At 41.0% G+C, this 17,373-nt stretch overlaps 1 protein-coding gene across 11 annotated transcripts in view; it reads right to left on the reverse strand.

The window, feature by feature from the left end:
* Abcc4 (ATP binding cassette subfamily C member 4 (PEL blood group)) overlaps positions 1-17,373 on the reverse strand; it is a 251,526-nt gene that overhangs the window by 116,941 nt on the left and 117,212 nt on the right. For all 11 annotated transcript variants that reach the window (XM_087193012.1, XM_004870822.4, XM_004870823.3 and 8 more), the window contains 5 exons: positions 9,974-10,070; positions 4,422-4,631; positions 2,840-2,980; positions 2,292-2,329; positions 1,818-1,912 (listed from right to left, as the gene is read on the reverse strand). In XM_087193012.1, the coding sequence (XP_087049138.1) occupies positions 1,818-1,912; positions 2,292-2,329; positions 2,840-2,980; positions 4,422-4,631; positions 9,974-10,070 (581 nt within the window). The remainder of the gene's footprint in view (positions 1-1,817; positions 1,913-2,291; positions 2,330-2,839; positions 2,981-4,421; positions 4,632-9,973; positions 10,071-17,373) is intronic.

Below are 17,373 nucleotides of genomic sequence, written 5' to 3' on the forward strand. Positions count from 1 at the left end.
ATCTTTGCATTTTCTTGGATGCTAAAGCAGGTCAAGCAGTGTATAAAAATAAGTAAAAAAGTGTAATGTGTGTACAAGATACACTGACAAAGAAGAATTAAAATAGTTCATTTTTCTCTTACTGCATGAAAACTACATGAGGTACAAACTACAATTTCATCAAGTTTTCCTACTTCAATTACAAGTTCTCTTAAAAACCTATAAGATAATCATTAGTAAGTAGTTGATCCTCCCCTTCTCCATATTCTAGATCTTATTATTTACAACACGTCCTACTGTCTAACATCCTGTTATGTTTTGGTACCAATATGTGATAGTAACAGGGAATAGGAGAAATGATTTACCTTTTCCTTGTAGAAAATGCCCAAGGAGCTTTAAAGAATTTGAAAATATCACATTAAGTTGCACATGGAAAAGCTTTTAAATAGTTGAATCGCAAGAAAATGTTATATTTTAACATAAGATAATCTCAATAAGCAACTAATCTGCCAATGATTTATTATAAAGACAAAGCATGGTTAATATAATAAATTTTATATTTTATTAAGACACTCATGAGTAGCCACTATGCACATAAAATCGAACTCTCCCTCTCTGTCTTGGGCATGCATGCACACGTGTGTGGGTGTGGGTGTGTGTGGTGGTGGTGGGTATCAAACCCAGCACCTCGAGCATGCCAGGCAAGTGCACTACCACTGAGCCACGCACCCAGCCCCTGCTTTGCTTTCCTAACACCTTTTACTTTTCATTCACAGAGCTGCATGGAGTGGGGATAGCTTCTGGAATAAATATTCCCCCTTGTAACAACACAGCACTATTATTTCACCTCTGAAAGCTGCACAAATTCTGAAACTCCAGTAACTTAGCCCGCCACCCTAGCTGAATATACAATGAAACTCTGTTTCTTTCTCCTTTGGGTTTCGGTTCATCCACCAATTTGGATAGTAAACAGCTAATGGAGTTTTGATTTCTTAGCAAGAGATCAACAAAATACCAAATTTCGGTGAGTGGGTTCTTAAAAGGCTAACTCACTCTACCTCTGAAGAAGCTTCTATGAGAGTCTCCTGTGGACATATTTAAAAATTTAGATGAGGATTTCCTTTAAAAAGTATGTAATGCTACATATATTCCAAGCACTCTTGTGAAAACAGAGTGTAGTGTTAATATTAGTCTGGCAAGCCAAATGTTAAATTAATCACACAGTTGGGGATAAGATAACAGTGTGATCACCAGGTAAGAAAGAGAAGGAGCCCTAATTCCCAAACACTGGGTTTCTCCCTGCTTAGCTTCCCTCTTAAGTAATTAGTGAAGCCCGAGAGATGAGCAGTGTAGAGAAGGGAGCTTTGCATACCTGGGAGGAAATAATGCTTTTATTTTGGGGTCCTTGCTGCCAGAGGATTTCATCCAAGTTCAATAAAAGCCAGGGTTTATTCAGACAGAATTGGAACAATCCGAACCACAGGGTGGGGATCCGTTTCTAATCCCCTTGCCCAGCCATATAATGATATAAGATTTAGCTAAAGCAACCTATTAGAATAGACAATGGCCACATATTTCCAGTGGCTGATTTTCTGAATGCTCAATCCTAGTTTCACTTTCAAAATCCAGTAGAAAGCAAATTAAGAGTCTCCATTCAGCTTCTTTCTTCCAGTAGATTTTAAAAATAATTATTCTAATTAATTCACAGGGTAAATGCAACTCAGACTCCTAATCTGTTAAGACATTACTGAATTACTCCTAGAAGCCCCAGTTTCTCACACTGACTCATTGTAAGCATTTCAGGCTCTCATATAATAGACCAAATGATTAAACTTTACCTGCATAAATTCCTAAGTACCAGTTAAGATCTAGCTTCTCAGTTACATTTCCTTCCCCATTTACAGTGACATTCAGCATACTTTGTTCATCTGCCCTATGGAACAGGAGAGGGAGAAAAAATATTAAGCTACAGATAGAATTTAGATAAATACAAAAAAATGAACCTCAATTTGGAAAAAAATGTTTTGTGCTGGAAAATGACTCCCGGTGCACACAATCCTTTATACATCCACCTTATAAAAATTCAATTTGAATCGTGACTTTCAGTTCTCAACATGCGACTGAGGATCAGACGTGGGTGGAGACCATTATGGGTCACACTCCACCAGCAAGAACTTTAATTTTTCTTCAGGTAACTAAGTGAGGATTAGAAGAGAAGGCTCAACAAAATCCACCTCTCCCCTGAAGTCTGTGGAAAAGTGAGGCTTCGTGTTGATTTCATAGCACTTCAGGTCAGAGCAGGAATAACTCACCAGTAGGAAAGCCACCAATCCTGAAGGACATAGGCAACCTGGAGAAGGGGAACAAGAAATTCAGCATTGGCACAACTTCAGTTCAGAACTCTACACCACAACAGTGTGTAACTAAAAGGAAGGTTCTAGAAAACTGAGGGGCTCCTGCCTCAGGTTTGTGCCAAGCCCAACTTCCCAGACAACAACAGGTTGGGGAAGTACACAGCACATCTTAAAATCTTTATATCTTTCTTCTGTAGAAGCTCTGTTTGTTTTTTTTTTGTTTTTAATTCTTTTATTGGTACATTTTAAGTATACAATATGTTTACATTTATCATTGGGTGCTTGCACCTGTACATGATGAATCTTGGTTCTTATTTTTTTCCCCATTACCTGTGCACCCTTCTAGAAGGTCTTTGTAATGTATATGCAACCCCAGCTAGTATCACTCATGTTGGTCCTCCACACAACGTACTTTAAAGCAAATTCCAAGTGAACCGCAAAATGCAGTGGCCACAGCATAAATGTGAGTGTGTAAATGTCACTCTGAGGAGGCAAATATTCCTTACCTGAGCTGCCAGGTTTAGCAGAGTAAGGAAAATGATGATAAACCAGGATGCACCTGCTATGAAGTAATTCTTGTAGGCCTTGAAGCCAACTTTCCCTTCAGAACGGATCTCCTCTGTTTGTGTTACCTGTATATTCTCTGTCTGTAAGAAACAAAATAGTACCCAAAATAGTTTCAGAAGCTGACATTGCACCTTGTTAGCAAAGCTGTGAGAAAACAGGCAAATTATACGTGACTGGTAGGACTGTAAAATGATCCATCTTCCATGGAGTAGGGTGTGCAAGTTATCTTCCCAGTCTGTAAATGCCATTCACCCAGGACCCAGCCATCCCACTTTAGGGGTCTATGAGAACTAAGAGGACAGCATTTGTATGTTGTAGTGTGGCTTTCCTTGAACTAGAGCACCATAATTTCTAGCACATGCCTATCATACCCAAATGCAAGTGTAAATGCTTATTCCAAAATAAGAAAATGATGTAGAACTAATGTTTCACTTAGATTATTTGCATCCCTCAAGGATGAAAATGTAAAAAAAAAAGAATGGAAACATAGACTAAAAGGCTGGGGGTGCTTAGCATGCACGAGGTCCTGAAGTCCATCACCAGTACCCCAAAAACAACAACAAAAAACAAGTAAAACAGAGTAGAGGCCCAAAATGTTGGGCAAATCCAGTGACTGAGTTCAAATGGTACATGCGGGTAATGAGTTTGGCTAGCAAGGGGGTGCAACCACCTCACTCATGTTCACTGAGTCACCCAGGCTCCTTGGTTTGGATAGGGAGGGTTTGGCTAGCAAGGAAGACCCACATTTGCACTCAGACCTCTGCGTCGTAGGTTCTGCACCAAGGATCAAAAACACTCAGGGAAAAAAAACTGTACCTGAACTGAATATGCACAGACTTTTTATTTTGTCATTATTCCCTAAATAATTTAATATAAAACTATTTATATAGTGCCTCCGTTGTATTAAAGTAACTGCGAGATAGTTTAAAGCACATGGAAAAATGTGCATAGATTACATACAAATAAATACTAGGCCATTTTATACAAGTGATTTGGACATCTCAGGTTTTGGTATCTGCAGGATTCTGGAAGCTATCCCCTACCAATACCAAGGGGTAACTCTTCTCTAAGGGAGGTCTCGTGCATTCCTGCCTGGAAGACTTAGAATACATTTAGAGTCACAGGAGCTGAGGATGTTCTTGGCTCTACGCTGAGTGCTGGGCATTCAGAGATGAGTAAGATGTGGCTCTCAGGCTTGAAGAATAAGAAAAAAAGACGGAACTAACTCTAAAGTGTCAATAATGAGCAAGGAGTTAGCAGGTCCTTGCACATGCTACTTCTGGCCTACATCTGAAAACAGAGCAAAAGAATACCATCAGCTACCTGCAGGGTCAGGACATGCCAACAAATCATAAAAGTAGTTGATTTAATGTAGACCACATCCAGGCAAGGGCTAAGGGGTCTTCAAATTAAGCTTCTGGATACAAAAAGGAAGCTCAGAGCCACAGAGGCTGCCAAGAGAAGAGCAGACCTAAAATTCATAAGCACCCCAAGTCAGGCTGTAACATTAGAAGAACTCACATCCTGGCCCTCTGGAATGCCATCTTTCAAAGAGGGTCTAGAAGACTGTTGAGACCAAACTGAAGACTCCGAGAAGGTACGATTCCTCAGTGTAGGAGTCCCTGGAACTGAAGATTGTTCAGCTTCCTCATTTTCCTTCTTTAAAAGGGAACCAAAATCTACTCCAGATTTCAGAAACTCAGTGTAAGTTCCCTTCTGCACCATTTCTCCCTAAAATCAAAATAAAGAATTTCAGAGGAATACGTTTGCATGTGACACTACTAATCTAGTCTAATCACAAAGGGTTACCTAGTCTTAAATTACGATTGCCTGGAATCCCGGCTGAGAAATATGGTATAATTCAACAACACCTAACTGAACACCCAGTGTTCTACCAAATCCTGTATGAGATGTTGTGGAATATAAAAGAAATGTGTAATCCAGTGTTAAGAATGGAAACCACTGACATAAATTATCACAGGCATTGAGGAAGTAAAGAGTATAGATACATTGGTGGGAGTTCCTGCACAGTCTTTTTGGGGAATGTGGAAATTGAGGTAAGTCTCGTGCAGTTAAGATTTTAAGTAACAGAGTAAATCGGGAAGGCAATTCCAGGAAAACAAAAAATAAAAAAACCAACTTGGTTGATATGGAGGGACGCAGCATATCTAGGTAAGAATCACTTCCCAAGCCCCACCTGGCCACTTGCCCACTCTGGGACAAGAACATGTGGGAACTAGCTCTGGACACAGACCCCATGAGCTGCATCTTCATGGTCTCTACTCTAAAACTGTCCCCCAAACTCAGGAAATTCCAAATTAAAAATTCAACATTCCAGTGATAACTCATCCACAGTTTCCCCTCCTTACAAAGTTACTGAAAATCATGTGCAAATATCTTGACTATTTTTTCACCCCATGAAATGAGACCCAGCTGATTTACTTAAAGAGCCACAAACAAAATATTAGGCAAATCCCAGGATTCAAAACAAATCAAAGGACAGCCCTGGGGCTGAGGCAGGTTAGGTGGGGGAAGATGGCCCAGGATTGCCCCTGCCTCCCACCCCAAGGTGGTCCACGAAGGAAAATCCCATGGTACCTTTCAGTTGTTTGTAACAGTTTGGTAACTGGAGAATTAGAAAATTATTCCTCATATACCGTGTCTTACAGTATATGAGTATATTTCAACTTGCAAAGTAAAATTCACACACTTGTTTCATGAAATTAACTCAGTATCAGCAAGATACATGAGGAAACTACTAGGGAGTATTGGGAGAGTGATTTTCCCGAGAGGCCAAATACCGAGAATTCCCAGAGGGGCAGGAGGGAGCTGCCATCCCTTCTGCTGTGAGACAGGGGTCAGACCAATAGCAAGGACAGGCTCCAATTCTCCCAGAGTGCTGGACAGTGGGCAAACAGTTGTTTTGAAGTACTAAAACTGGGAGGTGTACTCACACTAAGCAGGATGCAGTCCCCATCAGGGGACCAGCAACATGGCTATTCCATCACCCACTGACTCTGTGGTCATAATATTACTGACACCAGACTTTGACCACACTAGTTTCAGCCCTCTGCACAAGAAATTAATCGTTTTCAAGTTTCAGGATCTGAACTCCCTATTCCTGAGGGAACCAGAAAAAGCTGACACACAGAAATGCTTCTGAAGAGGTAGCAATTCTGCCTTTTATAATCCTCCTTGGGGCGAGATGTCACTTGATGGAGCTTTGGTTGACAGGTTCCTCGCTGTTCTTTAGAAGCCAAACTCAGTGTTAAGAAGGCACTCAAGGGGCTGGGGATTTAGCTCAGTGGTTCCACCACCTGCCTCAAAAAGCACAAGGTCCCGAGTTCGATCTATGGTACCAAAAAAAAGAAGGCACTCAAAGACTTTTGCAAGAACTCTACTACATCCTGGTGGTTTCAATAATGTGAAATTTGCCTCATTCTGAGAAAGTGCTCACAAATGTTGTAAACGGAGGTTAATATTCATTATTTGTTATTTCTGCCTTTTTACCAAGAGATGGGGGGAGGGGTGCTGGAGTTTAGATATGTTTTGTGTTCCACAAGGGTCCACTGTGTTTAAAGGCTTGGTCCCCACGGTGGCCCTACGGGGAAGGGGTGGAACCTTTAGGAGGTGGGGCCTAGGGCAGCCCCTTAGGTCTCAGGGACATGGCCTGAGAAGGGAGCCAGTCTCTCTGACTTACTGTTTGGCAATGTCAGCCCTTCCCCACAATGGGGCTCTGCTATCATGTGACTAAAGCTGGAAGGGCCTTTGCCAGAACCAAGCCCATGTGGGCAGTATGCCCCTGGATCTGCAAAACTGTGAGCTGAACAACCTTTGTCTCTTTATATTAGCTGCCTCGGGTATTTCAACGTGGTAACTCAAAGCTGATGAATACAGAGAGGAAATACAAAAACATTTGAAGGTACTGAGGAGATGGCTTTCTACGATGGCTTCTGACCTACAATGAGGGACTTAACCCAGGACCTACTGCAAAGGTGAGGGGTAATGGCAGGGATTGTGAGGCACAGAGGCCACAAGCCAAGCATCGAGCCATCATGCCATCTGTGAAAGTCTCACTCACCGCCACCTCCCCAAGGCTGGGGGCTCATCGTGGGTTAAACAGTGGCTCCCAAAAAGTTACATTCAAGTCCTAAATCCTAGTACAGGTGAACGTGACCTTATTTGAAAACAGGACCTTTACAGATGCCATCAAGTCAAAATGAGGTCATTCACGAGTCGGTGAGGCCTAAGCCCAACATGAATGGTGTCCCTGTAAGAATTCTGACAGACACAGGACCATCCCATGTGACAATGGAGGCAAAAGGCAGGTGCCAAAGAGCCAAGCCAAAGAATGTGAACCTCATGACAGTTCACCCCAAGTGTCACTGGGGCAGTGTTTGGCTACATATTGACTATCCCAAGTGTCACTCGGGCAGGTGTCATTTAAACCAGTTGATTCCTTTTTGCACGAGACACAATCATATGGCTGTTTGTTTTACATCAACTATCTTTTGCATACTTTTTAATTTAGAATGTTGTATTCACCTCTGATGTTTGTTTCTAATGAAATCTAACAGTAAGTTCTGACTACTGTCTTTTACTTATTTGTGAAAAATAACCTATAATTTTGTGCTACGATCTATAAAGGGTCTTATCATAAGTACATTAGATTTAATTTTTATACTTCTCTAGTACTCAGTGATATTCTTCTACAATACAAAATGGACACATTTGGGACACTGAGACTGAGTAGGAAGGAAGTGCCAAAAGATCTGCAAAAGGAAAAACTGGAAAATGGAGAAATGTTAGCATATCAGAGAGGAAAACTCTGTTATGAAACGGAGAGAGAAAAAGATGTCTCCTTATGGTCAACTACTCATAATACAGAAATGACAGAACTTGAAAAGAAGAAGCAAAACTAAGAAAATTCCAATAGTGGTCACTGATTATAATTCTATGGGGAGTGTTGACAGAGGTGACCAACATCTACCAAGCTATCCTGTAAACAAGAAGTGAGGAAAAAATATTATAAAATATTTATGCAAAAGAAAAGAAGGGAAAGGAAAAAATATGAGAAAAGGAAAAAAATGGAAACAAAGTCTTTGTAAATAGGGAAGGGAGGGCAGGGGAATGGAGAAAAAATAAGAACCAAGGTGTAAGGGTACAAGATCCCAATGATGAATATAAATGCACTGTATATCTAAAATGTACCAATAAAATAATTTAAGAAAAATAAATTAATTAAATAAAATATTTATGCACCTTCCAGACCAAACAGTATGAAACTCATGTTATTTATTCAAAACAAGGGGGTTCAAAAAGTCATTTAAAATTTAGATTAGGTTTAATAGACCAAATAATTGAAAAAGACAGGATAATGAAATGCCAACCAGGATATCCATCATTGACGTCTTCACCAGCACATTTAGTGTAGATATTTTATTGAAACTATACCACCCACAGGGAAAAAAGGAAAAGCCGACACAACAGTGTAAAGTGTGTTGTTCAAAGTAAGACAATAATGCAAAACTGTCCAGATTGCAATACTGTGTTGCACACTGAATATTTTAAGATATATCATACGTGGAAAAATTATTAAATAAATTTGATTAAATTGTAATTTTTATATTTCCTGTTATTTTATAAAAAATTAACAAAACATATGCAACTTTTGATCATCCTGCATTTAAATAAGGGGGCTGCGCAGTGGCTAGGGCTTGCCAGCAAAAGACCAAGAGGTGGAAGAGGTGAGGAGGGTCTCTCCACTTTAGAGAGCAGAGCCCCACCGCGGTCTTGACATCAGACCTGCAGGCTCCAGCAGCACGAGACAATCACAGCCTGTTGTCTTAAGTCACCGGTTTGGGCTACCTGTTCTGGCCACCCAGTCAAACTGATCCACTCACCCAAGCCTACACCTCTCCCCCCACACGGAGACTTCTGCTTCTGCTGTGCCCCTCCATTGAACACTGGGAGGGATCTTTTAAAAATCACAAATCAGGCTGGGCATGGTGACGTCATGCCTCTAATCCCAGCCTTCTGGGAGGCTGAGGCAGGAGAATTGGAAGTTGGAGCCCAGCCCGGGCAACTTAGTGACTTAGTGAGACTTTGTTTTAAAATAAAAAATTAAAAAGTCCTAAAGATGTAGGTCAGTGCAAAGGTCCTGGATTCAGTCCCAAATGCAAAAAAAAAAAAAAAAAAAAACCACCAATCAGACCACACCGTTTCTGTGCTCTGGATCAAACAACAGCTTCCATCTCAATTCCAGGCCTACTGCCCAGTGCTCTCAGCTGTCTCCCTCCACACCCTCCCTGGCTCACTCAGCCCCAGTCAGCCTGGGGCGCCCTGCATTCCTCCATATGCCAGGTGCCTTCCTCCCTCAGGAACATGCCACCAGCCTCCCTGCGTCAGATGGTCCTCGCCCAAGTGATGGCATGGCACGCACCTTCATGTCCTGTCTCTCAGGTCCCCTTGGCTGCCCCAGCCCCTCTTCTTCATGGCATCCACCCCCAGTGAGGAGGGAAGCCTTACCATGGCAAGGGCTTCGTCCTACTGAGGGCTGTGCAGCTGTCACCCAATCGGCACCAAAAAGACCTGTGCAGTGCAGCCAGCACCCGGCTCTGTCAGGAAGGCGGGTACTCTGAGCAGGGGGCGCTCAGCCACCCAATCATGGTGCTGTTATTGATGGAAGATGCTCTTCAGGCAAACTGCATAACTATCGAATGGAGGCAAACCTGTCTTACATCTGTAATTTCCAAATGATCTATTCTTAAGTTGTGGAAAAAAGGAGACAAATTTCTAAAGAACAGAGCGTCATTATTAACAATTTCACTGTAACAGTTGCAGCTTAGCAATTTTATATAGTTTAGGGTGTTATGTTTTAGGGTGTAATGGTGACATTTCTACAAGTCCTTTCAATTTCTTCTCAAAGGCATGAATCTCTTAAGAAAGGGATACAAAATGGAGGAAGAAGAGAAAGTTTCCAGAGAAGCCCGAGGCAAGTAATCTGCTGGGAGACTCTTCCTTCAACACACCTGAGGACTAAGCAGTTCAGCAAATATCTCAAAATTACTTACATCTTTTAGTATCAGAATATGGCTTGCAGCTTTTAGGTACTGCAACTGATGAGTCACTAAAATTGTGATCTTCTCATGCAAGGTTTGACAAATACACCTATAAATGTAAAAAGTTCAGTATGAAAAAAATGTTAGTGCAGGTGCTCCAAACTGAAAAGCACATTTCAAACCATAATGGGCCTAAGATAGCACAGCAGTCACAGATAAGTAGTTTAAATATAGATGTAAACATAAATTAAATACAAATATAAGACAATGGAGCCAACAGGTACCCAAATTAACTAGCAGAAAATTTGAGTCTTGCTTCTCTGCTAACATATTCTAAAAAGCAGCCCAAAAGAGATGTTGGATGCTAAATTTTTTGCTTTTTTCCCCCCCATTAAGTTTATTGGTACATTTTAGGTATAAAATACAGTTACATTCATCATTGGGATCTTGTACCTTTACATGACGTATCTTGGTTCTTATTTTTTTCCCCTTCCCCTGCCCTCCCTTCACCCCCTCCACCCCTCCCTATTTGCAAAGACTTTGTTTCATTTTTTTTCCTTTTCTCATATTTTTTCTTTTCCCTTCTTTCCTTTCCCCTACCCCTCCCACTTCCCCTGCTCCTTTAGACCTATACTTCTTATTATACAATATCAATTATACATTTCTAAAATTAAAATATCAAGATCTAGGAGACATTACCACAGATTTTACAGAATTTAAAAGGATATAGAAAGCATATTACAAAAGTCTTTTTTGAAATAAATTTGACAACTTCTAAGAAGTACCTTGGAAGACAAATTAATGAAACTGACTCTGGAGGAAATATAAAATTTGAATAGCATCTATTAAAGAAAGTATATTCCTAGCTTGAAAACCTATCTATATGACAACAGCAGACTCATATAAATTTTAACTGAAAAATTATATCAAACATTTAAAGAAGAAAAAAAGGAACATTTCTCACCTCATTTTAGGAAATCAACATTGTGCTAATCCTAAAACTGGATAAAGATAATAGAAGAAAAAAGTATGAACAGAGACAGAAATTTGTTTAACAAAACAAACTATGAGAAGTCAGATCTGGCAGGATGTAGAAAGTAGTTCTGTTATAGGGATGGCAGTGTTGGTTCAGCATTGGAAGATCCACCCCCAAAAGTCATCATTTTAACAGAGGAAAGGAGAAAGCCATATGATCCTGTCACTAGTTGGAGAAAAGTATCAAACTAAATTCTACAGTTGTTCATGGTAAAAGCTATCAGGAGACTAGAAGTAGAACAGAACCTTCTCAACAGATCAAAGACATGTACTCCATACTTCCAGCAAAAACGCCTCATACGAATGGAGAAGATACAATGCTTTCTCCCTAAGGTGGGGAACAAGGGCAGATATGCTTACTCTTCATCTGTCCATTAAACTTTGAAACCTAGGCCCAAACCAAAATAGTCTGGCAATAAAATGACACAATTAGGATAGGATTGGCAAGGTAGAAGCAAAATCTTTATATGGAGATGAAATGATCATCTATAGAGATAATACTAAGAAATCTCTAGGAGCCCCTAGAACTTGTACTTGAATTTAGCAGGATTAGAAAACACACAGTATATATAAAAATTCAAGTCTGTGTATACTTGCTATAAATGAAGAATTGGATACTGAAATTTAAAAGTTATGTAGGAGTACAAAGGACCTAGAAAAGTTAAAAACAAAAACAAAAACAGTGTTGGAAGTCGTTTAGTACCTAATTTTAAGACTTCTTCTAAAGCTACAGTAATCAAGACAGTGTTGGTGTAAGGAAAGACATATAGATCATCGGAGTAAAACAGAGAATCTAGAAATAGAACCACACATATATGGTCCTCTGAGTTTTGAAAGATTATTTAACATTAATATTTTATAGAATATAAACTCAATTCAAGAGCCGAGGAAGAGATAGTGTTTTCAGCAAATGGCACTAGAACACCTGGTAAAAAAATAACCTCAGCCCTTTATTTCCATACATAAAAATAACTTGAAAGGATCTATGAACCTGAATATGAAAGACTAAAACTATAAAACTTTAAGAAGACATTATAAGGGAAAACGTTCATGAATTTAGGGTAGGCAAGAACATCCTAGGATACAAAAACATGATGTAGAAAAGAAAAAAATTGATAAATGAGATTCCATCAAAATTTAGAACTTTAAATGACATCATTAAAATGAAAAGTAGTCCTTAAACAGACTATATTTACAATCCATATAACCTTTGACCAGAACATATAAAGAACTCTTACAACTCATTAATAGACAACCCAATTAAAAAGTAGACATAAGAAGATGACAAATAGCCAGTACAGCACAAGGAAAGGTGTGCAACACCTTCTAGAATCAGAAAAATACTAATCAGTACAACAAGACTGAATTATACACTCATTAGGGAGATGAAGTTAAAAGTTTTAAAAGCCTTGTCATGACTTTTTCTTTTCGTTGGAATCTCCCCCTTTGTGTTTAATTTGTCATGTCCAGTGGATTCATTCTGCTGGGCTTCCTGGGGTTGTGATCCTCATTGTCTTTTCCTAGGATATTGTCTAAAATTTTTTGGAGTGCTGGTTTGGTATTCATGAAGTTCCTAAGGTTCTCTTTATCATGAAAGTATTTTATTTCTCCATCAATTTTGAAAGATAGTTTTGCAGGGTACATCAATCTGGGTTGGAGGCTGTTTTCCTTTGGGGCTTGAAATACATCACTCCAAGCTCTTCTTGCCTTGAGGGTTTGTGTTGAGAAGTTTGCTGTGACTCTGATGGGCTTTCCTTTATATGTGATTTGTTCCTTTTCTCTAACTGGTTGTAGAATTTTGTTCTTCTGTTGGGTTTCTGGAATCCTAACTATTATATGCCTATGTGTAGATTTTTTTGATCAAGGCTATTTGGAGTCCTATATGCCTCACTTATCTGTATGTCAAGTTCTTTTCTCCTGCTTGGGAGGTTTTCTGCCATCACTTCTGTGAACAGTTTTTTTATGTCATCTGCTTTCTCTCCTGTTTCTTCATTGACTCCAATCAGTCTTACGTTATTCTTCTTTGCATCATCTAGCAGGTGCTGGATTGATTTCTCATGGTCCCTTACAATTTTAAAGCAATTTTTCTTTTCCTAGTCACTAATTGCAATCTTATCTCCTATATATTTTTTTTGGGGGGGTACCGGGGATCGAACTCTGGTCCTTGCGCTTGCGAAGCAGGTGGCAGAACCACTGAGCTAAATCCCTGGCCCCTTATCTCCTATATTTGAAATTCTGTCCTCACATTGGTTCATTCTGCTGTGTAGACTTTCACTGGAGTTTTTAATCTCCTGGAAATCTGTTTGCATCTGTTTTATGGACTCCATTTGTTTCCTATGTTGGGATTCCATCATGTTCCTCAGCTCCTCTATTTTTTTATCTGTGTCCTCTCTAGATTTATTAATCATGTCTTGCACTATGGGCACAATCTTTGCTGTTATCTGAGTAATTATTTCTGATTTCATTTTTTCCAGATCCTCTTTTGTTGCCAGTTCAGGGAGTCCAGGTGGTTGAGTATCAGAGTGTTCCATCTCGTTTCCCTTTGGGGTTGCTGTAGGTGATCTGGAAGTCTGTTTTTGAGGCTTGTTTACATGATTTCTCATTTCATGGGGGGGTGGGATGTGCTATTGGCACCCATGCAGCTCACCTCCTCTGCCCTGGGAGTGGTGGAATGGTGGAGGGGAGCCTCCTCCTGGGCGCTGGGATTGACTCACCTCCTCTGCCCTAGGAGCAGTGGAATGGCGGCGGGAATGCTAAATTTTTCTTATAAAACTCATTTTTATATTTCACAATAAAAACAGTTTAGGAATACTGAGATTCTAAAACCTGACTAACTAAAATACTTATTATTTTATTGGTATAAAGGAATGGGGGGAAAGACAGACTAATGTCACATAAAAATGTAGCTATTTTAATTAGACTGTTTCCAAGGTGATTACAATGAATACATTAACCAAACCAAAAAACGTCTTGGATTCTTGGCGACCTTTACTGGAGCACATTCTCTTGTCCCTTCTTTTTAAATAACAGTAGAGAGAAAAGTAAATGCTACTGAGGCCACAGTCAGTCGCCACAATACTTCCAGTCCCATTTTGGAAATCATTTTTCCCTTATTAGGTCTAAAATATGAAAATAAGAGACCGGAATCCAAAAGGTCCACATCATGATGAAAACCATCCAGTGGATGCAAGGACAAGAATGACCTCGGTACTCAACCCTAGAGTCACTTTCTGGCAGCCCTTCAAAGTGCTCCTCAATTTTAAGTGCAGAAACCTGGCGCCATGCCCAGGGGTCTTGCTGATACTCAGGTTCCCAGGCCCTGCACAGGGCAATGCAGGAATGGGGCCACAACACTGCTTACTGAGGCTGGTCAGATCTCAAGTTCCGGAGAAATACAGAATCCTAGCTCTTCAATTCCCTCCTCCTCCCAGCCCAGCGGTGTCAGGCAAGTTCCTATGCCTCTGGAAACCTCTGTTTCTTCACCTCAGAAAAAAAGCTAACGTCAACTCTCAGGCACATTCTGAGGAATAAAAGCACCAGTCTGTGAAAAGGATCTGGAACATAACTGAGGGTGAAAAATCATTAGCTCCACTTACCACCCACCATTAGCTTTCAATTCGGGGTTGAAAAGTCATAAAGAAAAGGTGATTTTTAGGACAGGCCTCTGATCAGAACCAAGACTCCAGACTGCAGATGCCAAAACTATCACTTCATTCTTTCAATCCAAAAGGATTGACTTTTCCCTGTGGAAAAGTCCCAGTTTGGGTTATTTCAACCTCAGCTTTTCAACCTACTAAGCCCCTCTTCCGATGTAGCACTCAAGCTTTTACTGGAACTCTTCCTCCTTAATTCAAAATTACCTGCCCCTCACCCCTTTATGTAACTATCTGAAGGAAGATACTAATCACATCTGATGGACAACAATGTCCAAGAAGGCCAAGTCAAATATTTCAGAATGAAAACAAAAAAAGAAAAAAAATTTCAGAATGTCTGCTTCCTAATATCATGGACAAGATAATATAAATAATTACAATAATATTGTAATAGATAGCTTTAAGTTTTTCCTAAATCAGGTGTTTTTTAAATTTTTCAGGAAAAATACTTTCTAAATTTTTAGTGGTAAAAATTTCCAAGTTGTGACATATGAAGTATTTTTTTTAAAAGAAACAAGGTCTCACTATGTTGTTCATGCTGGCTCCAAACTCTGAACTCAAGTGATCCTCCTGCCTCAGCCTCCTGACTAGCTAGAACTATAGCCACGCATCACTGTGCCTGGCCAAGCCACAAAAATACCAAGTAATTTGGCAATGCACCATTTAATTCTTATCCTATCAAGGGCTCTTCAGAGCTGACAATACCACAGTAGAAGTAACACAAAGGAAGAAGACCCACTAAGTGCTGAGGGTATGCAATCAGACAACACAGGAGACATGGTGGTATGAACAGGAAACGCACTGATAGATTCTGATGTGGGCTATGAGGAAAAGCTCGGTGAGAGCTGCTACGGGAGACAGAAGAGTCGGGAAAGACCTCTCTGCGAGGTGACCCCAGAGAGCGTCTGTGGGTGGGGAAGGCTCTCGGTGCAGGCACAGTCCAGAGCTGGGATACGGGGCAGGCACACAGATGTGATCCGCACCACTTACCGCGAGCTGTGGGCAGCAGGAAGACCACAGCGTCCCCAGGAGGAGCAGGAGGGAAAGGCAGGCAGGCTGGGCTGCATCCTTCCTTCCTCTTTGTCCTCCACCCTGACATGGGGCTCCCCAGCTCTGTGACAGAACGAACACACCCCAAAGACAGGAAGACACGAGACATGGCATGTTTATTCAGGGGCCCCATGGTAGGTGGCCCCAGCTTGTGTGAGGAAAGGCAGGAAAGGTGAAAGAGGCAGACTGCAAAGAACCCATGTGCCATTCGAGGACTTCAAAGTGCGTCCTGAAAGGAAGGAGGGTCCATCAAGAGCTGAAACGGCAGGCGAAGGACTGCCGTGGTCTGGATGCTCTTGTCCCTCCCCAAATGGGTATGTTGAAACCTAACTGCAGTGTGAGGGGTGGGGGGTGGGGCCTTTCCTGGGAACTGGTGTCCTCATGAGAGAGGTCCAAGAGATTAGCCGTGTTCCTTCAACCATCTGACGATGAATCCAGAAGACAGCTGTCTACGAACCACAGAGGAAGCCCTCCACGGACACCAAAGCACTTGGATCTTGGACTCTGTAGCCTCCAGAACCATGAGAAATAGAGTTCTGTTGTTTATAAACCACCCAGTTTGTGGTATTTGGTCACAGCAGCCTGAACAGACTAAGGCAGGCAGAGATCTCCTCACAACAGCCTGGAAGAACTGATCTTGGGGGACACAGGGGCCTGGGAATTTGGGGCTTTCTAAAATATGACAAGAGTCATAGCTAGTAACACATCAGGCATCAGCTAATCTAAGGGCCCCAGGACTTCCATACTAGATAGAATCCACTTCAAGTTCATAACATTTAGTTGTAAAACTCGAAAACCTTAATAACCTTGGATGTATATTCATGATTGAAGTAAAACTGTTAATGGCAAACAGAAGTGTAATTCATTCACTTTTAATACAAAACACTTCACATTTCTAAGCTTCAACACAACCGCCATCTTTCATAGCATATTGTTCAATCCAATTTTCTAACTCGTTGAGAACATTCTCCAGTTGCTGGTGAGTGATTTCCTAAATTGCATTCGTGCTCCCTGCTCGAAGTTTCCCCAAAGAATGTGGTTCTGATTAGCAAACAACAATTTTAACAAGCTTGCTTCTATCAAGTGTATATCCAAAGCCATTAAACCTTAAAGGTGCAAGGGGACTTTATAAACACCTCCATGTCTACAGAAAAACTTGGGGAGCTCCTGTGATATGCATACTGATAGCCAGCAATTAGAATGCTTTCCTCTCTCCTCCCAAAAGACTCTGCTGAAGCGCCCCACCAGGAAGATTCACCACTATCCCCTTCCAGAATTCTTTTCACCACCACAGTACCAGGCATATTCTATAGCCCCGCTCTGCTGGGGAAATGTTTAGTTCCCTTCCCTGCACTTCCCTCCACTGAATGCCATGGTCAGCAGATGACCTTCTGCTATTTAAGACCTGTTATGGACTGAACACTCCCACCTGGAATTTGTGTACTGAAGCCCAACCCCAGTACCTTGTCATTTGGGGACAGGACCTTCAGAGAGGTAATGAAGTTACAGTAAGGCTGTGGATGAGGGCGGGACCTCATCCAACCTCACCGATGTCCCTATAAGAAGGGGAAATCTGGTCACAGGCACAGAAGGAAGAATTCCGGAACACATCAAGAACCAACCTCCAAAACTGTGAGAGAACAAATTTCTGCTGTTCAAGCCATCCCATCTGTG

Source organism: Heterocephalus glaber, unplaced genomic scaffold (assembly GCF_053883595.1).
Source record: "Heterocephalus glaber isolate CG9 unplaced genomic scaffold, H.glaber_assembly_v1.0 deba00001577, whole genome shotgun sequence".
NCBI classification, from domain to species: Eukaryota; Metazoa; Chordata; class Mammalia; order Rodentia; family Bathyergidae; genus Heterocephalus; species Heterocephalus glaber.